Raw genomic sequence first — 23,509 nt, forward strand, 5'->3', positions numbered from 1 at the left:
GAGTCACTGAACCAAAATCTATCCTCTGAAAATTCCGAAATTGGAATGTGCTCCCCCAAAATGTTTATCTAAGAGGCTGGTTTCCAGCTTACTAGGCAATTTGGCATTGAGGACTTTTCTCATAAACATTTACAAATATTCTGCTCAGTAATGAAGTTAATCAGTAAACCGTACAACCTCTGGCCTCTGTTACTCCTCACCTAGTCTCATTTTCAGTTGCTGTGCGTAAGCTAAGAATGGTAATGCAGTTTCAGGAGTTAGAAAATCCAGTTCAAATCAGTCCTTGTCACAGCCACACATCTTCAGGATTCGCCATGGAAGTGATGAGCATGAAGTCCGCTAAAGGTAAGAGAATGTTCACAGCTGCTTGCGGTGGAGCTTCTGCCAATGGACTGAGGAAACGTGGGGGACTTTTGCTTGAGATTCAGCAACAGATCTCCATCAAAGATGGCTCAGTCAGAACCAGAAGGCTGGGGTGAAAAGCTGGCTGGGGTGATTTTTGTAGGGCTCGAGGTAGGTGCGTATCTCATAGAGATTAAATCTAAGTGTGTTTTCCCTACAATTCTTCACTGGATATTGTGTCAAAGTAGCACAGTTCTTCCAATTTAAACACTAGACAGCTAAAGTATTAATGCCCTCAGACACTTGAAAAAACATTTTAAAGTACATTGTTTAATGCAGTGTTTTAAAATGGCGAGTCTTAGATCCTAGTGGGTCATGACATCTATTTTGTGACTTGTGACCAGCATTAAAAATTTAGAACTGAATAAGTACAGTAGAAATATCAGAGTGCAGTCAGGGGTAAGGATACATGTTATTTCATGGAAATTTTGTTTCAGATTATTTATACATATGTGTAAGTGTGTATAAGGATCATGATATAAGATTTATTTCAAACTGTGGGTTATGGTGAGAGAAATAAAAAGAGATCCAAAAAATTTATTGAAATAGTTTCACAACAGGTTTTTCCCAAAAGTCAATGGAAAATCAGATGAGTAAAGAGTTCAGCATTAAGCCCAGTATGTTTGTTTTCTCTGAACTAAAATACAGATTATAATCAAAATATAGATAGTATAAAGAATATTGTCTGTTTTCATATTTTTTCAAAATAGAAGCTTACCTTTCGAATTTCCAGCTAGAGAAACTCGTCATTTTTACAATAATTGTAATTTTGAACATATTTCTGATTGTAAACTTCGCAGCATGTTATTTTAGTTAAACGTTTTATTTTAAAATGACTGAGACTGTATTTAGTAATGGAAAGTAGATGGAAAGCTGGAGAAGCAAATTCCCCATCATTTCAATTTAATAAACATTTATTAAAGAGTTAAACTGTGTCAGGCACTCTATAAGGTGCCACAAATGAAGGAAAAAAGGGAATATAATATATAGTAACTGCAAGGAGATCCAACCAGTCCATCCTAAAGGAGTTCAGTCCTTGGTTTTCATTGGAAGGACTGATGCTGAGGCTGAAACTCCAATACTTCGGCCACCTCATGTGAAGAATTGACTCATTGGAAAAGACTCTGATGTTGGGAGGGATTGGGGGCAGGAGGAGAAGGGGACGACAGAGGATGAGATGGCTGGATGACATCACCGACTGATGCACATGAGTTTGGGCGAACTCCGGGAGTTGGTGATGGACAGGGAGGCCTGGTGTGCTGTAATTCATGGGGTCACAAAGAGTCGGACACGACTGAGCAACTGAATTGAACTGAATCTAATGTATTCCCCTAAAGTCCACAGACTAACCGCAACAATAGCAAAAATGTATTGAATGTTTATGCTTAGTCAGGGCAGTTTAGATTCTTTTTCTTAGGTTATCTTTAACCTTTCACCTAGGTACTATATTTTGTTTCAATTACTATATTGTCCTATCCTTTTTAAAATCAATTTTTATTGGCATATAGTTGTTTTACAATGCTGTATTCGTTTCTGCTGTATAGCAAAGTGAATCAGCTACACATACACATATTTCTCTTTTTTTTGGGTTTCCTTCCCGTTTAGGTCACCACAGAGCGTTGAGTGGAGTTCACTATGCTATACATAGCTTCTCACTAGTTAGTCTATTTTATACATAGTAGTGTATTATATTACCCCAGCTTTATAAGAAAGGAACAGAAGCTTAAAGAAGTTCAGTGTGTTTCCCAAGTTCATACTTCCAGCATGTTGCAGGTAAACTGAATCCAGATTTGTCTGCATGGCCGGATGCTTGCAATGCGTATGTCCCACCACCCTAAATGATATAGCATGAAACACGAGCCTGTAAACCAACAGCAGCAATGGTACACGCTTCTGAGTGTGCAGTACCAGCGTGTGCAAAGGGGAAGAGAGATTAATTCTACCTGGGGAAACCGGATCAGGCGTCACAGAGCAGGCGATGGGTTGACAAACTTGGTGGGAAGAAGCACCAACATCACAAAGGCCTGGCACCAGGACTGGCAAACGATTTCACAAACCAAGTCGTATCATCTACTTGAGGAACCATGGGTTAGGGAATAAGAAAGGACAAGAAGGCAGTTTTTCCATTCATGAAACATTTACCAGCGTCAGCATTGTGCCAGGGAGAAAAACTGGATATAATCTGAACCCTTTATTGGTCTCATCAGCAGTTAACTACAGGTTCAAAAAAAAGCGCCATCCTCCTCACATGAACCTGATTCTCCCATCTGGGTACCCAGTGGTTCTGGTCACAAACTCCTTAGACCTGTGCTGTTGGATATGGCATCATTAGCTACATGTGGCTATTTTAAATTTTAATTATTTAAAGTTACAGAAAATGAAAAATTCATTTCCTCATTATCACTAGCCATGTTTCAAATGTTCACTATTCCACATGGTTAGTCGCTAACACATTGAAAGCTATAGAGTGCTTCCATCTCAGAAATTTCCCTTTGGTCTAGTCCTTTAGAGAAACTATTAAATGCTACTAAATGACTCTCTACCCAGAAAATTTTTCTTCCTTTTGCAGGGGGTCTCAGACTATCCTGGAGTCCATTCAAGTGTTCCCATTTAAGAACTCTTCCCTAAACTCCCACAGAAAATTTCCTATTATAAAGAAATCCAAATTCTCCTATTTCTTGATGAACTGATTCTTAAGAAATCATTCATAAATTGTATTAAAGCAAAAATAAATTTACCTTTTCAGAAAGTACACTCTAAAGTTGACCTACCTTTGCCCTCTCCACATCTTATGCTCTGTCAGAAAATTCTGTATTCATTTACTTGGTTTTATCCCAGCCCTTGACATACCTTTACCCCTCCCCACCCCCAGCACACAAACAAGAGAAAGTCTGGGGCCTCTTTTCTGTCTTGTTCACTGTTTTATTCTCAGAACCTAGTTCTGTGTTTAGCAAATTGTAAGATATATATATATATATATATATATATATATATATATATATATATATATGTACCTTATTTAAAAGGTAGATAATATATCAAAACAGATTAATGTGTATTAATATTTACTAATTAACTATCAAATAACTGTCATTAGAATCAAGATTTTGCTGGGTTCTTTAGGAAACAAACATGCCTTTTTATGGTGTTTAACTTGTCAAAACTTTTTCTCAGAAACTGTATCTTATACTCAAAACTACCTTATGAGATAGGAAGGCTGGTTGTTAGTAGTCTCATTTTACAGAAGAAAACAGAAAAATGTCAGGCAGTTGTTTAAGATCTTATAGTCAGTTCTTGGAAGCTCTTGTTCCACTCTTTTGGAGCGTGGTTTTCATGCTGGATTTTTTTCTTTTAATTGTAAGTTGCCTGCATATTTATTGTCTCTACTCTGTGGGGATTTGGTGGGAACACTATGAAATACTAGAAGTGGATGTGCTTTGAGAATAAAGGTGTTATTTAATAATACTGTGTGTATATTTCATAGTCTCACCCTGTTTATTAATTTCATGTAATAGAATTGATGTCTTTGTGAAAGCTTTCTGTTTAATTTGAAATGATTCGAGAGATTGATATGATACTGATAACATGATTTGACTTGAGTTGGAATTCCATGGTGTCTTGATTTGTAAAAGATTTCTTGAAAGAACGCTCAGAGATCTTGGAATTTTAAAGAGAAAATGACTATACATTTCTTTATATTCTAGAGAATCAACATTCTGTCTTTAATTGATTATGTGACTTCAGGCAAGTTGCTTAACTTTACTGGACCTGTAGATGGAGAGAATCTGGGGCTGGGGGTGGAATGGGGAGTTGAGTAGGGGTAAGATAGGTTGGAGGATAAATCTAGGTGAAACTAATGATTTTAATGCTTTTCACTATTTTCAGTTGTATTCACTCCAGGAATTTTAATCATATTTAGCTACTAAATGATCCAAATTTTGTATATGTTTTATCTTTTTTCTGTAATAATTCCATATTTTTATATTCTTCCATTTTGTGGTCATAAGACAAAGCACCATTGCCAAAACTGTTTGACAGATATACTGACTCAGTGCTGATTTTATATAGATAAGTTGGGCATGAAAGAAACAAAATTGATTTCACACAGATACTGTATACTTTGTGTTCCATTAATCATTTCCTGGATCAATGCAGAAAGCTTTTTTTTTTTCAATTAATATTTAACATACATATTTTCCACTTTGTCACTGTAGAAAGGCTGTTAGTTGTAATGCCCATAAACTGTTGGTCATAAACTTATAGAAGTTTTTGATATAAAGAACTATAATATCATGAAGCGTGGAGTCTTCTCTTTACAGATAAGGGAGGCATAGGCAGTGTAGGTAAGTACCATATAACTAGGTTCAGAACCAAGACTCCCAGAACCCAGGGTCAAGGAATACTTCCCAAGAGAAGCTGTACTTCATGGGAAATTTAAAGATAAGTGGAGAATAGTGAGATGATGTTCTTGAAGGTGGGTAGCTGTGTGGAGGAAGGTTCCAGGCTCAGCAAGCAGCATGTGGGAGAGGTTTTGATTCTGGAAGGAGCAAGGCACATTCAAGGAATACGGAAGTCAGAACATTGGGAAATGGTTGGGAAAGAAAGAAACAGTAGGATCATGCATAGTCTTGCAGGCCTAGTTATAGGTTACCTGCAAATGGGGGCACTGAAGGGACTAGTAAACTCAAGTATAAAAGAAGGAAGAGGAAATCTTTACCATCATTCTTTAAAGCATCACACGTTTGAAGTCATCCCAGAGAATCCCAGGGATGGGGGAGCCTGCTGGGCTGCCATCGATGGGGTCGCACAGAGTCGGACACGACTGAAGCGACTTAGCAGCAGCAGCAGCAGCAGAGAGGAAAAATTCAGCACATGGGCTTTGAAGTCAGACTCAAAGTTTAAATCTCAGCTACTTAGGTGTGTAGGAGTAAAGTTGCCTAACTACTCTCAGCCTTGGAATACTCAATTATAAGTGAGGATAATACTATTATCCACTTCATAGGATTTCACGAGATGGAAATGACAAAAAGACAGCATTTGTATGTTTACCTGTTATCTTTTTTACTATGAATTGTTGAACTTTTTCCAACTTTCCTTTTTGTTTTTCTTTTAAGCATCCTTGTATGTTTTCCTTTTTTCCGTGTTGAATATTTTCTTACTGATATGCAAAAGCTCTTTACATATTAGTGATATGAGTGTTTTGTCTGTCCTCTATGTTGCAAATATCTTTCTGAGCTTTTAATTTTGTCGTTTAATCTTTTAATAGTATTTTTACTGTAAAAAGCTAATTTTTATGTTAAAATTTTAATGTAAATATTTAAATATTTCAGTCTTTCCTTAGGGCCTGTACTCCTAATCATATGCTAAACTGCCTCTTGTTTATAGAATGATGATATCAATTCCAGTTTTGTTGTCACTTTTTTTCAGGTGTACTAACAGAACAAGTGGCAGGTCCTCTGGGACAGAATCTAGAAGTGGAACCGTACTCACAATACAACAACGTTCAGTTTCCCCAGGTTCAACCACAGATTTCCCCTTCTTCCTATTATTCCAATGTGGGTTTCTATCCCCAGCAGCCTGAAGAGTGGTACTCTCCTGGAATATATGAACTCAGGCGAATGCCTGCTGAGACTCTCTATCAGGGAGAGACTGAGGTAGTGGAGATTCCCATAACAAAGAAGGCCCGACTGGGAGCATCAGCAGGAAGAATCAAAGGGGATGAGCTATGTGTTGTTTGTGGAGACAGAGCATCTGGATATCACTATAACGCCCTGACCTGTGAGGGATGCAAAGGTAAACGTCTTTTGGTTGGCAGTTTTCTCCTTATTAAGGTTTTTCTATATTTGTTGTTGAAATCCCTCAAACTGGATTCTTTTCTTTTCCCAAATAACTTCCCATTTCTCTTCTTCTGCTTCTCCCTCTTCTTATCTCCTCACCTACATTGGGATGTCATAGGTTTCTAGGAAGATCTTATTAGAGTATTTAGCTTGGATATAACTAACATTTTCCCTATTCACAACCTCACATATAGTTAGAAGGAATTTATGATTGTGGGTTTTGTTCGTTTTTATCGTCTTTTTAAGAAAGAGACGTTGCTGAACTCCTCTGTCTTAAAATTAAGGTCAAGGAGAATAAGGATTTATTCAGTAAATATTTAAAAATACATTTTCATGTACTCTAATTGAGAAAGAGACAGAGGAAGGCAAACAGAAGGAAACAAAAAGGAATAGCTGATATTCAACAAATATTTCACTTAGCAGGGACATAGAAGTGCTGTAGGGGAATCAATAAAATTGCAATCCGTATAGGATGGATAAAATACAACATATGAAACATGAAAATGACTCAGTATGAATCCCTATGTGATCATTCCCCTAATGAGGGCACAAATTATAAGTCTGTAAAATTTCAGAGGAAGAACATAGTGGACTACTAGGTTTACCTATTCATTTTTTAATTTGTTCATTCAACAAGTATTTATGGGATGCTACCATGTTAGCGTCTAGGTCATTGAAAGCTGATTAAGAACTATTCCTTGAGGAGAATCTGTTGAATGGTAGGCCAGTTTAGTGTTTCCAGATGCCAGTGATTGCCACAAAAATAAACAGAGGACCCAGCTACAGAAGAATGGTCGAGGACATTTCAAACTTTAGAAAGTTCAGATGATCAGCTTGTCTAAAACTTGGTGCGACTTCATGAGATTTTTTTTCCCCCAAAGCAGTATTTATACCCCAAATTAAAAAATTAAGACAGGTCTATAAAGAAAATTTTAAAGATTCTTTTATGGCCTTCAAAATACTTTTATCCTTTTTGTGGAGAGTCAAGCCCATATGGATAGAAAGAACGTGTAAATTCTTTGAAGACATAGACTATGTCTTTTTCAGCTTTGCCGCACCTCATAGCATCTAACAGTGTCTGGTATGTAGAAAATGTGGAATAAGTGGTTTTTGGAATGACACAATGAAAATCCGTGCTCATCACTTCCTAGGTAAGAAGGGACATAGCCTCAAATCTCCTGCTTCTAAAGCTGACTCCAGAGCCTTTATTACTGCTCTTTGAGCTATTTGTTCAAGCTAACATTGACTAACTTGGTGGCCAAAGGAAGAGAATCAAGTGCTCCATTTAGGCACTGAAATACTGGTATTATCCAAGCCAAGGGAGTAAAACCCTGAAGTCAATAACCTGGGCCAGATGGCCCCCTCACAGGTGAAGGCTGGCGTGAAATCTGGTTCTTCTCAGAATTCTCAGCTGCGGTGGAGTGAGTAGAGGAAGATCAGAGTGCTGTGGACAACCATAGGGAACAGCGACTCCCAAAGCAGATGGGCTGAGACGCCCACAAAGGATACAGAAGAAAAGTCAGAGCTGGGAGGCTGGTAGGCAAATGCAGGGTCAGGAGACAAGGGTACAGAAGTCTGGTCTAAGGAGGACTGATGCTCAGGGCACTTCAGGGAGGAAGAGCTGGATCTGAACCTGGATACATTTGTAAGAGCAGAGAAAGGCAGAGCTTTTCCATTGATTTTGATATGAGACTTTGCCCCCATGATGAGAGCAAAAGGACAAGCGTGCAAGACAGGAAATGAGACAGAGCCAGGCAAGGCCCATGTTCTATATCAGGGGTTGGTAATTTTTTTTTTTTCTATAAAGAGATGGATAGCAAATACTGTAGGCTTTGCACTGTAGTGATCTTTGTTGCAATTACACAACTCGGCAAACTCAGCCGCGAAAGAGTGGCTTTACTTAGCCTACAAAAATAGGCAGGAGAATAAAAAACACGTAGTGGGCCGAATTTGGCTCATGGGCCTAGCTGTAATTTGCTGACCCCTGTTCTAGAGCAGTAACTCTTCTTGACCTTAATTGTAAAAGAGTTGAGTCCAGCATCAGAATTAACTGGGAGTTGTGCAGTGAGAGAGCCCAACACTCAGGGTATGCATGCAAGAAAAATATTTCTTCTTTTATGTAACTGGGTTTAATCCAATTTCAAGCCTTGGTGGACACCTCATTTCATTAACTCAGGATGATTCTACTGAATTTTTCTGAGATTTCCTCTGAATTCCAGAATTACATAGCATTGTGGAGGGATTGGGCTTCCCAGGTGGTGCTAGTGGTAAAGAACCTGCCTGCCAGTACAGGAGGGGTAAGAGACATGGGTTCAATCCCTGGGTCAGGCAACCCATTCCAGTATTCTTTCCTGGAGAATCACATGGACAGAGGAGTCTGGCAGACTACAGTCCATAGGGCTGCACAGAGTCAGACACAACTGAAGCTACTTAGCATGCACACATGCACATGGAGGGATTGGGTGCAGGGTTAGGACTCAGTCCAGCATCTGGGGAAGAATGTTCTTTCTGATCTTCAGTCATTAGTGGGAAAGGTCTCTGAGGCACTGTCCTAGTGTCCTGACCACACTCCTCCTTCCTGTCCAGCCCCACAGTGTCACCTGGAATGCCTGGTTCCCCAGGGAAACCACGTGGCCATATCATTCACTTCTGTACCTCAATAGGTGCAGGGAACCTCTGGCGCCTCCCCGTACTCTCCCCTGGAAAAAGCACAAGAATCCCTCTATTCTAGGATTCCCCAGTGATGTGGAGTTCCTATAAGCTTTCAGTAAACCTAATCCCCAGGACTCGGTCTGAGAAATAGGGGATGGGAGGGACAGAGTTCAGGACCTTCTCAGATATTCAGTGTGCCATTACTCTTTGATTATCTGCCTCTTCCAATTTGGGGAAATTTTATTAGTGTCTAGGATCTTGGGGCTTAGACTTTAGTGACTGAAAAATCAATAATTGGCTCCTTCATGCTTTCTTGATGAAAAATCTGTCTGCAATTCAGGAGACCAGAGTTCGATTTCTGAGTCAGGAAGATCCCCTGAAGAAGGGAATGGCTACCCACTCCAGTATTCCTGCCTAGAGGATTCCATAAACAGAGGAGTCTGGTGGGTTATATAGTCCATGGGGTTGCAAAGACTAGATACAAATAGTCAGACACAACTGAGCAACTAACACACTTGAGGGAACAAATGAAAACTGTTCTAGCTTAGTGAATGGGGAGAAGGTGCACAGAATAGGGTAGACAACAAGCCAAAGAACCAACACCTGCGGGCCTAACAGCTTGGCCAACTTGGTGTCCCCACCCCACACCCCTTGGGTATCTGCATTTACCACAGGCAAAAGGAATCTCACTCCATAATGTTCCATCAAAGGGAGTGTAAGCTCTGGGATTTGACAGGCATGCATTGAATCTGTACTTCCTGGCTGACTAAGCAAGTTACTTACCATATTAATTAGTCAGTGTTCAACAAAGTAAAGCAGAAACGGAATTTCAAGCAGAGAAAATCCATACAGGAGAAGTTGGAAGGGCACAGGAGCAGCGTCTGTGCTGTGTTCCAGGAGGATAATCTAAGTCACAGGCAGAACTGGAATGCTAGGGCAGTTGTTGTCCGAGAAGATGGGGAGTCAGGAAGCTAAAGAACTGTTGACTTCAGGAACACAGCAACATATCTGCCCTTTAGGGATCAGGGATCTGCCTTTCTGCAGTTACTGGCTCCAGAGCCATGGCGTGGCTGCTAAATCTGTACATACAAAAGATGAAGGCCCTGTGGCAACTCTCTCAGTCACCCTGGAAGCTGGCAACTGGAAACCGGATGCTGTCATCGCAGAACTTTGTGATCCTGCTTGCCGGCACGAACAGCAGAAGCACAGCTCTTGTTTCACTTTCACTTTTCAAATGTCTTACAAGAGGCTCTGTTTGGCAGACGTTAAGTCACATCCACATTTAGCAGCAAGGGAGTCTGGGAAAGACTGTTCAACTATTCTGCCCTTACAGTAGAGGGTGCATGCATCCAGTTAGCCAGTCCTTAGCTGACAGAATATGTAACTTCTTTGAATCTCCAGTCTGCAAACTAAGGATAATATCTATTTCACAGAGTTTGTGACAATTAAATTATATTTTTATATGCAAAGATCCTGGTAGCTCTCTTGCTTTAGGACGTCACTCAGATCAGTCATGTATGTAATACTTTAAACACACACATACACACTCATATATACCCACGAGAAAATTTTTTAAAGCTTAAAAACAAAGGAAAGATTTTAAACTTTGTTAAACTTCCTGATTTCACTGGTTTCTATATCTGTTTCTGTTAGAAATACTTTAATTTTTCTTAAGGTTTTATTTGATATAAGCACTTATGGCATCAATAAGATAAATTCTGATTTTTTTTTAAAAAATGTAATAATTGCAGAACACAAGCATAAGGCTGAGTGCCAGTGACTGTCATTTGCTTGGTGCTAGATTAAATCAAGACCTGTCCCTCCCCTTCAGTTATCAGTGGAGCATATGGAAATATGCTAAGGTCTGGATGAATTTTGATTCAAACCTCAAGCCTCAGCTAACAAAACTGATCTGCATCTGACTGGATATTTCAAATGGCTGCATTCACAAATAGGTCAATGTCACTCACAACCCATCTCCATGCCAGGAAAGTCTAGCCTATCAGTGAGAAAATAGTAGAAGTTTTAAAAGGCATTTTATGAGTAAATGAGAGGCTCCATTTGAACTTATTTTTATATAAGGTAGTGAAACCACATTAGACTTAGTTCTGAAGTTTAAGAGAAGATTCCAGAATTATTGAAACAATTGTGGTATATTGGGCTAATATAGCGTTTCCAATAGATCTTTTGTTCATTGTTCAGAGCTGAGATACCCTGACTGACTTACAGGGCTTCCCTGGTGGCTCAGACAGTAAAGAGTCTGACTGCAGTGTCGAGGACCAGGGTTCGATCCCTGGGTCGGGAAGATCCCCTGGAGAAGGAAATGGCAATCCACTCCAGTGTTCTTGCCTGGAAAATCCCATGGGTGGAGGAGCATAGCAGGCTACAGTCCATGGGGTCGCAAACTTATAAGCTTACTGAAATCCTATTTGATTTTGAGGTCTGATTTTATAAAATGCAATAAGGATCTCAAAGAACTCTATAGGTCAAATTATCTTAGAGTGTGATTCAAGGGGTGGGGTTTAAAGAATTTCACTGCATGGTATGCCTTTTGTAATAAGTGTTACAAAATCCATCCAGCTGATTCTCTTCCAAGTTACTTAATGTCTCTGGGCTTCAGAGTCCTTACCTGTAAAATGAGGATAATAATAAAGATGAGGAGGAGGAGGGTGAGATGATGATGATGGTAATGTGAGGATGAGAGACAGATAAATAACATATATTGAGTGATGATTTTGTGTAGGCTTTATCTAGAGACTTTATACTGGGCTTCCCTGGTGGCTCAGAGGTTAAAGCGTCTGCCTCTATTATGGGAGACCTGGGTTCGATCCGTGGGTCAGGAAGATCCCCTGGAGAAGGAAATGGCAACCCACTCCAGTATTCTTGCCTGGAGAATCCCATGGACGGAGGAGCCTGGTGGGCTACAGTCCATGGGGTCGCAAAGAGTTGGACACGACTGAGCGACTTAACTTTTACATATACTAACACTTTTCATTTTCAAGAAAGCCCTTTGACATAGATTTAAATAAGGTAATGTATATAAAGCAGTTAACATAGTATAAATGTCTATCCTCTATTACTATTGTTATCACCGGATTGCCATGAAGAGTAATATGAGACATTGATTTTGAAACATCTAGCTTTGTACCTTGCTTGGAAAATCCCATGAGTGGAGGAGCCTGGTAGGCTGCAGTCCACGGGGTCGCTAAGAGTCGGACATGACTAAGCAACTTCACTTTCACTTACTTTCATGCATTGGAGAAGGGAATGGCAACCCACTCCAGTATTCTTGCCTGGAGAATCCCAGGGACGGGGGAGCCTGGTGGGCTGCCGTCTATGGGGTCGCACAGAGTCAGACACGACTGAAGTGACTTAGCAGCAGCAGCAGCAGCTTTGTACCTGGCATGTTTGAGTATTCAAAAGCAAGCGCTATTGTTGTTTTATTGACGAGTTCCCGCTGTTACTCTTGCCTTCATCCAGCCTCCCTAATTTGGATCATTTGTTGTTGTTCAGTCGCTAAGTTGTGTTCGAATCTTCGCGAGCCCATGGACTGCAGCACGCCAGGCTTCCCTGGCTTTCACTGTCTCCCAAAGTTTGCTCAGATTCCTGTCCATTGAGTTGGTGATGCTATCTAACTATCTCATCGTCTGTTGCCCTCTTCTCCTTTTGCCTTCAATCTTTCCTAGCATCAGGGTCTTTTTCAGTGAGTTGGCTCTTCACGCCAGGTGGCCAAAGTATTGGAGCTTCTGCTTCAGCATCAGTCCTTCCAGTGAATACTCAGGATTAATTTCCTTTAGGATTGACTGGCTTGATCTCCCTGCAGTCCAGGGGACTCTCAAGAGTCTTCTCCAGCATCACAATTCAAAGGCATCAATTCTTCAGCACTCAGCCTTCCTTATGGTCCAACTCTCACATCTGCATATGACTACTAGAAAAACCACAGCTTTGACTAGATGGACTTTTATTGGCAAAATGATGTCTTTGCTTTGATTTTTAATATGCTGTCTAGATTTGTCATAGCTTCCTTCCAAGAAGCAAGCGTCTTTTAATTTTGAGGCTGCAGTCACTGTCTGCAGTGATTTCGGAGCCCAAGAAAATAGAATCTGTCACTGCTTCCACTTTTTCCCCATCAATTTGCCATGAAGTGATGGGACCAGATGCCATGATCTTAGTTCTCTCTTCCCATTAGTTAACTAATTAAGCCTCTAGCTGCTGGGAATTTGAATTAATTCAGTTTTTTTCAGTAAATATTATTAAATACCAGCTATATTCCAGCATTATTCTAAGCATAGGAAATGTAATGGTGAACAAAACAAACGAACTTATTACACTCAGTGTCACCATTTAAAGCAAAGTAGGAAAACCATTCACACAGCTGAGCTAAAATAAATAAAAGGGAGAAATCAGGAAAACAAACAAAAAAGGTTAAAATTACAAAAGTAATAAAATAGTATCTAAAAGAACATGCAGAAAAATGAAATGGTAGAAGGGTGATTTCCAATGGATAAAAATTGATATTTTAAATAAATATAGAGCAGTGATATAAGAGAAACTGAAGACAAAAATTAGATTTAAATAAAAAAAAAGTTCCAATATATAAGCAGTATGTAAATATGAAAGTAGTGACTAAAAGGAACAGTGTAAGCCTCCAACTCCTGGGAATTTGCCTGCCTGGGAGTTTAAATGGCTGTTAAAGACCTGCTAGGCAAACTCCTACAGAGTGACATTATACTTACCCTCATTCTCCCAGAGATACCCAGTAGGGGTGAGGGTGTCAGTGATTTTTGCTTTCAGTTCCTTCAGGCACTGAGACATTTGTGCAAAGAAATGAGCACACGTTTTTCAAAAGTCAAATGGTAGAAAAGCCCCTGCCCAACCATTTCCACCTCAACTCCTGCTTCCCAGAGGCAAACACTGATAACCACTTGTGGTTTCGTTTTTGTGTGTGTGTGTTTTGCATTTTGGTTTTTGGTCATTTGGATAGTCTCTATTTCCACAGAGCTATCTTCCCTCCTTACAAACACAGAATTAGAGATATAGAGAAGGCACATTTAATTTTTAAGATAATATTTCTTTTTATGCTCTTAATATCCATGGGATTAGCAGTAATGGCCCTCTATTTTTTTTTTTTTCTGATAGTAGTAATTAATGTCTTCTCTCTATCTTGATTTACTCAAGAGAGAGGAAGCACATAACTGTTTGTATCAAACACTGATGGTGGTTCCGTCAAGATGAGCACTGAGAACTGAATCAAGTGGAGGATCCTTTTCAGCTGTGGTGGGGTAAAGTCTGATGGGCATGGGTTTAAGAGAAAAGGGAGATCAAGTAGAGACAGCCACTGTGGACTACTCGTTAAAGAAGTCTTGTCATAAAGAGGAGCAGAGAAGCAGGGCAAAGAATGGAAGGATGGGGGCTAAGGGAGGCTTTTATTTTAGGGTGGGTTAGGTTTAGAAGAGGACTGGTCCATCTTTAGAAAAGGAAGGAAGGCAGATTATGTAGTACAAATACAGACAGGTTGATGGATTTCACCGTGGTACACGTGGAAATTCTCTTCTGAAAGGTTCAATTTTGTCAGTCAAATAAGAAGCTCAGTCATTAGCTGAGAGTCAGAAGTATGGACATGGTGTTGAGAGACTGAAAAGGAAAGGTTGTAACAAAGTCTAGGAGAGGAGAGGATGCTGACTAGGGACATGACAGGATTGCCTGCAGGAGGGAGGACCCCACTCCAGATGTGTCGTCAGGAATAAATAAAGCTATTAAAATGTTGTGTGTTTCTTCCTGGCACATTGAAGCTACATAAAACTATTAGGATGGCCCTCTTTTTTTCTGATAATAATAATTTATGTCTTCTGTCTCTCTTCATTGACTCAAGAGAGAGGAAGCACTTAATTGTGCAAAGACAATTCCCAAATGACTAGAAACAAGAGTAATCTCATTGAGTAGACACCTCTCAAAGGATGCTCTTTGTGTTTCTGTGGGCTGCTTTTCCCCGTCAGGAGGGAGGACAAGATTTGCTGTTAGATGGAATGTTCCGGTCCTTGTCATCTGGGCATAAGGATTCCTTGTTCCTCCTTGCCCTCCCTCAGTGACCCGTATTCGATGCTTGAAACCGCATGCAAGTACTACTGCTATCCCTGGCTTAGCATAGGGGCTGGCAAACTTTTTCTGTATGTAAAGAGGCAGAAAGTTAGTATTTTAGGCTTTGCAGGTATTAAGGTCTCAGTCACAACTCTTGACTCTGTCACTGTAGTGCAGAAGTAGATATGTAAATGAATGATTATGGTTTTGTTCCAATAAAACTTTATTTACGGATGCTGACATTTAAATGTCATGTAATTTTTACATACTACAAATATTCTTCTTTTGATTTCTTTCAACCATTAAAATGTGTAAAAATCATTCTCAGGCTGTGGGCCATACAGAAATAGGAAGCTAAACTGATCCTTTAAGCTGTAGTTAGCCAACCCCTGGCTTAACCCAGTGCTCCTCATCAATGCTTCAGGGTCCTCTCTGCATCTACCTGTATCTGAACTTGGAACTTCCCTATTGCTACTACTCCTGAACTCTTCTGCCCCATGGTCATGTTTCTTCATAAATTTACTCTGACTTCTGTCTTTCTGAGGTTCATCAACATTTCTGATGCACTAATGGAGTTGTATTCAAATATTTTTATAAACTATGATATTTTATTGAATTTTTCTCTTATTTCATGGCATTTTTTTCCCCAGAGGGAGTATAGAGGTATGATGAATGCCCTTTGACTACTTAGTTGTCTGCAGATTTGTCTACTTTGGAGTGACATTAGGCAACTTCCAAAGATAATTCAAAGTCAGATCTTTTAAAACTTATTTAAGGTAAAAAGATTATTACAAATTGTAGTGGACTTCCCTGGTGGTTAAGAATCTGCCTGCCAGTGCTGGGGACATGAGATTGATCCCTGGTCCAGGAAGATTCCACATGCAGCTGGGCAACTAAGCCCGTGCGCCACAACTACTGAGCTCATGTATGGCAGTTACTGAAAGCCCACGTGCTCTGGAGCCCATACTCTGCAACAGGAGACGCCATGGCAAGGAGAAGTCTGTATACCACGACTATAGCCCCTGCTTGCAGCAATGAAGACCCAGTGAGCCAATAAATAGATTTATTAATTAATTTAAAAGAGAAATGGTAGTGATAAAAGTAAGTGTTGAAAAACCAGGTTGACATATTTTTGTGGCTCCCTAAGAGATAAGGGGGAGGGGGGACTTAAAAAAACGTTGTTGTTATTTAGTCACTAAGTCATGTCTGACTCTCTTGCCACCCCATGGACTCCTCTTGCCCCACCAAGCTCCTCTGTCCATGGGATTTCCCACACAAGAATACTGGAGTGGGTTGCCATTTCCTTCTCCAGGGGATCTTCCCAACTCAGGAATTGAACCGCGCCTCCTGCACTGGCAGGCGGATTTTTTACCACTGAGCCACCAAAGAAGGCATTAGCATAAACTAAATAGTTAAGACTAATTTTCATCAACTGTAATTCAAGAGTTTGAGAGTTTGCTTTTTCAAAAACAGTGACCTAAAACAGTCACCTGCTAGGTGATCAGGAGTCTGTTGTTGAGTTCTAAAATTTTCAGCAAGCAACTCAAAGAGAAGAACTGAGATCCTGAGGTCTAAGAAATTATGTGATGGAAACCAAGTTTACCTGGGTTAGTATTGGCAGCAATTCTTTCTAGTTTGTACTCCGTTGCAGCTGTGGAAAAGACAGCTGAGATGGGAGAGGGAGAATAGGATGTTTCTGAAGAAGTTTTGGTTTTTTGTTTTAAATGTCTATTTATTTATTTAGCTCTGCTGGGTCTTAGTTGCAGCTTGCAGGATCTTTAGTTGTGGTGTGTGAACTCTTAGTTGCAGCGTGTGGGAGCTAGCTCCCTGACCAGGGATCAAATCCAGGTCTCCTGCATTAGGAGTGGGGAGTATTAGCCACTGGGCCACCAGGGAAATGTCCACGAAAAAGTTTGGGGAATAGGGAAGAAACTGTGGAGCATTTCACAGGAATTAGGGATTTGGGGACATTAATGTCAAAAGATAATTTTTAGGAATGCAATCTTACCAGAAGGAAAGCATGATATAGTGGCTATGTGCATAGAGTTTGAAACTGAGCCTCAGTCAGTTCAGTTCAATCACTCAGTCGTGTCCAACTCTTTGCAACCCCATGAATCACAGCATGCCAGGCCTCCCTGTCCACCACCAACTCCCAGAGTTCACTCAAACTCATGTCCGTAGAGTCGGTGATGCCATCCAGCCATCTCACCCTCTGTCGTCCCCATCTCCTCCTGCCCACAATCCCTCCCAGCATCAGGGTCTTTTCCAGTGAGTCAACTCTTCACATGAGGTGCCCAAAGTATTGGAGTTTCGGCTTCAGCATCAGTCCTTCCAAAGAACACCCAGGACTGATCTCCTTTAGGATGTTCTGGTTGGATCTCCTTCCTGTCCAAGGGACTCTCAAGAGTCTTCTCCAACAACACACTTCAAAAGCATCAATTCTTCGGCACTCAGCTTTCTTCACAGTCCAACTCTCACATCCATACATGACCACTGGAGAAAACCATAGCCTTGATTAGACGGACCTTTGTTGGCAAAGTCATGTCTCTGCTTTTTAATATGCTATCTAAGTTGGTCATAATTTTTCTTCCAAGGAGTAAGCGTTTTTTAATTTCCTGGCTGCAATCACCATCTGCAGTGATTTTGGAGCCCCCAAAAATCAAATCTGCCACTGTTTCCACTGTTTCATTTGCCATGAAGTGATGGGACCAGATGCCATGATCTTAGTTTTCTGAGTGTTGAGCTTTAAGCCAACTTTTTCACTCTCCTCTTTCACGTTCATCAAGAGGCTCTTATAGTTCCTCTTCACTTTCTGCCATAAGGGTGGTGTCATCTGCATATCTGAGGTGATTGATATTTCTCCCAGCAATCTTGATTCCAGCACGTGCTTCTTCCAGCCCAGCGTTCTCATGATGTACTCTGCATAGAAGTTAAATAAGCAGGGTGACAATATACAGCCTTGACATACTCCTTTTCCTATTTGGAACCAGTCTGTTGTTCCATGTCCAGCTCTAACTGTTGCTTCCTGACCTGCATATAGGTTTCTCAAGAGGCAGCTCAGGTGGTCTGGTATTCCCATCTCTTTCAGAACTTTCCACAGTTTATTGTGATCCACTCAAAGGCTTTGGCATAGTCAATAAAGCAGAAATAGATGTTTTTCTGGAGCTGTCTTGCTTTTTCCATGATCCAGCAGATGTTGGCAATTTGATCTCTGGTTTCTCTGCCTTTTCTAAAACCAGCTTGAACGTCTGGAAGTTCGTGGTTCACGTATTGCTGAAGCCTGGCTTGGAGAATCTTGAGCATTACTTTACTAGCATGTGAGATGAGTGCAATTGTGTGGTAGTCTGAGCATTCTTTGGCATTGCCTTTCTTTGGGATTGGAATGAAAGCTGACCTTTTCCAGTCCTGTGGCCACTGCTGAGTTTTCCAAATTTGCTGGCATATTGAGTGCAGCACTTTCACAGCATCATCTTTCAGGATTTGAAATAGCTCAACTGGAATTCCATCAACTCCACTAGCTTTGTTCGTAGTGATGCTTTCTAAGGCCCACTTGACTTCACATTCCAGGATGTCTGGCTCTAGGTGAGGGATCACACCATCGTGATTATCTGGGTCATGAAGTTCTTTTTTGTACAGTTCTCCTGTGTATTCTTGCCACCTCTTCTTACTATCTTATGCTTCTGTTAGGTCCATACCATTTCTGTCCTTTATCGAGCCCATCTTTGCATGAAATGAGCCTATCAGGGTTCAAATCTGAGCTCTACTATTTACTATCTGTGGGACCTTGAGCAAATTACTTAATTTCTGTGTAACTCAGTCCCCTTATCTGTAAGAGGGAGATAAGAATAAGTCTACCTCATAGGATTGTTATGAATGTTAAGTGAAACACCATATGCAAAATGTTTTAAAGCGTCTGATACAAAATAATTCATGTATAAGTGAGTGTTAGTCTTTCAGTCATGTCTGACTCTTTGCGACCCCATGGTCTGTTCATGGAATTCTCCAGGCAAGAATACTGCAGTGGGTTGACATTCCCTCCTCCAGTGGATCTTCCCAACCCAGGAATCAAACCTGGCTCTCCTGTATTGCAGGCAGATTCTTTGCTGTCTGAACTACCAGAGAAGCCCCTATAAAGTGGGTGGTAGAGTCCTTTTTATGCTACAGTCTGCTGAGGCAAAAACGCTGACTCTATTTAGGCCATATTGGAAGTTAGATAACTAATTGCTTAGTCCTATGTGTTTGTTGCTGTTTAAAAAGCCATGTGTTTGTTGCTGTTTAAAAATCCCCTACGATTATAAGTCGAAGTGACAAATAGATTCAAGGGATTAGATCTGATAGACAGAGTGCCTGAAAACTATGGATGGAGGTTCGAGACACTGTACAGGAGGTAGTGATCAAGACCATCCCCAAGAAAAAGAAATGCAAAAAGGCAACATGGTTGTCTCAAGAGGCCTTACAAATAGCTGAGAAAAGAAGAGAAGCAAAAGCCAAAGGAGAAAAGGAAAGATATACCCATTTGAATGCAGAGCTCCAAAGAATAGCACAGAGAGATAAGAAAGGCTTCCTCAGTGATCAGTGCAAAGAAATAGAGGAAAACAATAGAGTGGGAAAGACTAGAGATCTCTTTAAGAAAAATAGAGATACCAAGGGAACATTTAATGCAAAGATGGGCACAATAAAGGATAGACATGGTATGGACTTAACAGAAGCAGAAGATAGTAAGAAGAGGTGGCACCAATACACAGAACTATCCAAAAAGATCTTCATGACCCAGATAACCATAATGGTGTGATCACTCACCTAGAGCCAGACATCCTGGAATGAGAAGTCAAGTCTTCCTAGGTCAAGGGCCTTAGGAAGCATCACTGCAAGCAAACCTAGTGGAGGTGATGGAATTCCAGTTGAGCCATTTCAAATCCTAAAAGATGATGCTATGAAAGTGCTGCACTCAGTATGCAAATTTGGAAAACTCAGCAGTGCTTACAGGACAAGAAAAAGTCAGTTTTCATTCCAATCCCAAAGAAAGGCAATGCCATAAAATGTTCAAAATACCACACAATTGCACTCAACTCACATGCTAGTAAAGTAATGCTCAAAATTCTCCAAGCCAGGATTCAATAGTACGTGAACAATGAACTTCTCCCAGATGTACAAGCTGGATTTAGAGAAGGCAGAGGAACCAGAGATCAAATTGCCAACATCTGTTGGATTATCAAAAAAGCAAGAGAGTTCCAGAAAATCATCTACTTCTGCTTTATTGACTATGCCAAAGCCTTAACTGTGTGGATCACAAAAATTGTGGAAAATTCTGAAAGAGATGGAATACCAGACCACCCGATCTGCCTTCTGAGAAATCTGTATGCAGGACAAGAAGCAACAGAACTGGACATAGAGCAACAGATTGGTTCCAAATTGGGAAAGGAGTACATCAAGGCATATTGTCACCCTGCATATTTAACTTATATGCAGAGTACATCATGTGAAATGCTGGGCTGGATGAAGCACAAGCTGGAATCAAGATTGCCAGGAGAAATATTAGTAACCTCAGATATGCAGATGACACCACCCTTAGGGCAGAAATAGAAGAAGAACTAAAGAGCCTCTTGATGAAAGTGAAAGAGGAGAGTGAAAAATTGGGCTTAAAACTCAACATTCAGAAAACTAAGATCATGGCATCCAGTCCCATCACTTCATGACAAATAAATTTGGGAACAGTGGAAACAGTGAGAGACTTTAGTTTTTTGGGCTCCAAAATCACTGCAGATGGTGACTACAGCCATGCAATTATAAGACGCTTGCTCCTTAGAAGAAAAGCTATGACCAACCTAAACAGCATACTGAAAAGCAGACATTGCTTTGCCAACAAAGGTCCGTTTAATCAAAGCTATGTTTTTTCCAGTAGTCATGTATGGATGTGAGAGTTGGACTACAAGGAAAGCTGAGTGCTGAAGAATTGATGCTTTTGAGCTGTGGTGTTGGTGAAGACCCTTGAGAGTCCCTTGGACTGCAAGGAGATCCAACCAGTCAATCCTAAAAATCACCTCTGAATATTCATTGGAAGGACTGATGTTGAAGCTGAAATTCCAATACTTTGGCCACCTGATGCCAAGAACTGACTCACTGGGAAAGCCCCTGATGCTGGGAAAGATTGAAGGCGGGAGGAGAAGGGGATGACAGAGGATGAGATGGTTGGATGGCATCACCGACTCAATGGACATGAGTTTGATTAAGCTCCAGGATTTGGTGATGGACAGGGAATCCTGGTGTGCTGCAGTCCATGGGGTTACAGAGAGTCAGACATGACTGAACTGAACTGAAAAAGCCAGGGGAGGACTTACCTGGTGGTCTTGTGGTGAAGAATCCTTGCTTCTACTGCAGCGGGTGCGAGTTTGAGTTGTCGTCAAGGAACAAAGATTCTGCATGCCTTGGGCCTTGGTCAAAAAAAAAGAAAAAAAAACCCTTAAAGTTTTAAACATTCAACATTTTATTGATTTCAAATTAATGGGTGGCCTACTGTCAGTCCCTGGAGTCCAGTGTGTGCATCTGTGTTTGTATAGGCATGCATGTATGTATGAGTTGGGAGTATATGGGTTCTGTCTGTATGTGAAAATGAAAATACTGATTGCTCAGTGTGTCTGACTCTTTGCAACCCCATGGACTGTAGCCCGCCAGGCTCCTCTGTCCATGGAATTCTCCAGGCAAGAATATTTGAGTGGGTTGCCATTCCCTTCTCCAAGGGATCTTCCCAACCAGGGATCGAGCCCAGATCTCCTGCATTGCAGACAGATGCCCAGGGAAGCCCCAAACAAAAAAGCAGGATGTCCAGTGTTCTGCATAATTGAGGGGTCCATTTTACCATAGCTATTCACCTGCCCCCCGCCCCCTGCCCCGGAACCCTCCTAGTGCAACATACTCCTCAGATGGCAATGCCAGCCCTGTCTACCAGGGAGCCTCTGTTCCTCAGAGAATATTTCTTTCTATTCATTTTCAAATGACTTTTTTGATATGGGCATTGTTGAATATGCACTAAATAGAGGCAGAGGTATGTGTATGGATGGATTTGCATAAGTATAAATACTGTATAGGTAGCCTTATTTAAGTGACATAATGATAGTATTGTGTTGCCACCTCAGAGTGAAAGCTAACTAATTCAGCTATTGAGCTGATAATGATTTCCTTCTCGGTATTAATGCAGTATTAACAGGATAAAAAAAAAAAAAAAAACCTCCAGAATTGTCCTTTGACTCATCTTGGAATAAGGAATTTTATTTCTGTTAATTATTGAACTATCAGTATTGATCATGATGTTAGAGGGAATCATCCTTGGGAGAGGCTGAGAATAAGTGGAAATATTAACTCAGGTAGGCTAAAGTGGTCACTGAGTTCAATCATTTGGTACCAGGAAAAAAAATTCTTTTTTTTGTCTATAGTTTCTTCTGAAATGCATGATCTGGCATTTGCACTCCCAATATCAACAGACTTTTTTTAGACTTCATGTGGTTAGATTTGACATTTAGGAAAATGGTAGTATCTTTCCTACTGAGAGTTACACTAGCTGACAAATTTACAAGCAAGTTTATGACTTTTTTTTTCTTCAGCCTGTTTTCATATTGAGTTAGTTATCCAGGCCTGAATGTCCTTGTTTCCTCCTCCCTATTTTCCCTACCTCTTAGTCAGGCATCCATCCCCCTCTGGCCATAACAGCCTCTTGTCTCCAGTCTCCCTGTCCCACCTTGATCTTGCTCCAAGGCATCTTCCCAACATATAGATTAGGTTAGACCCTGCCCTGCCAAAACCCTTTAAAGGTATTTCAGCTTCTTTGCTTGGAGCTCAAGTTCATTTAACCATATTCTGTCCTACCACATGCCCTCATCCAGTTCCCACTAATTCTCCCCACACTCTGCCCTCCCATCAAGATGGATTTTCTACCCTTCTTTGGAATTTCCATAACTCCATGCCTTTGCTCCTTTCCCAGTCTTTCCTTCCTCCTTCAAAGTCCATGTTTCAAAATTCTACTTATTCTCTGATGTCCAGCTCAAATTCTAATTCCATCATGAGTTCTGTGACTCCCCCTGTGCTTAGTTGCTCAGTCGTGTCTGACTCTTTGTGACCCAGTGGAGAGTAGCTTGCCAGGCTCCTCTGTCCATGGGGATTCTCCAGGCAAGAATACTGGAGTGGGTTGCCATGCCCTCCTCCAGGGGATCTTCCCAACCCCTGCAAGGATCGAACCCAGGTCAAGTCTAGTGTCTTGAGGAAAAGACATACGGGCTCAGAATAGCCCTGAATCATTCCAAGTGACTTCCGCTACTTGGAATTAATCAGGGTCCCATGGACGGAGGAGCCTGGTAGGCTATAGTCCACAGGGTCACAAAGAGTTGGACACGGCTGAGCAACTTCACTTTCACATTCTTTCATTCCCAGCCCATATAATGCCTTTCCTCATGACACTAGACTTCTCAGTGATGGGAAAGCTTCATATACTTATCTTACTAGAACAATTTTTATTGCCTTCTGCTTGGGAAATTGTAATAACAAATGTG

General features: G+C 40.8%; 1 protein-coding gene across 1 annotated transcript in view; it reads left to right on the forward strand.

Annotated features, from left to right (window-relative positions):
- Positions 1 to 236: 236 nt before the first annotated feature.
- The window catches only part of NR1H4 (nuclear receptor subfamily 1 group H member 4), a 51,595-nt gene continuing 28,322 nt past the window's right edge, over positions 237 to 23,509 (forward strand). Inside the window, exons 1-2 of the mRNA XM_052640843.1 lie at positions 237 to 345; positions 5,830 to 6,195. Of these exons, the coding sequence (XP_052496803.1) occupies positions 237 to 345; positions 5,830 to 6,195 (475 nt within the window). The remainder of the gene's footprint in view (positions 346 to 5,829; positions 6,196 to 23,509) is intronic.

The sequence above is a fragment of the Budorcas taxicolor genome, chromosome 5 (genome assembly GCF_023091745.1).
Source record: "Budorcas taxicolor isolate Tak-1 chromosome 5, Takin1.1, whole genome shotgun sequence".
NCBI classification, from domain to species: domain Eukaryota; kingdom Metazoa; phylum Chordata; class Mammalia; order Artiodactyla; family Bovidae; genus Budorcas; species Budorcas taxicolor.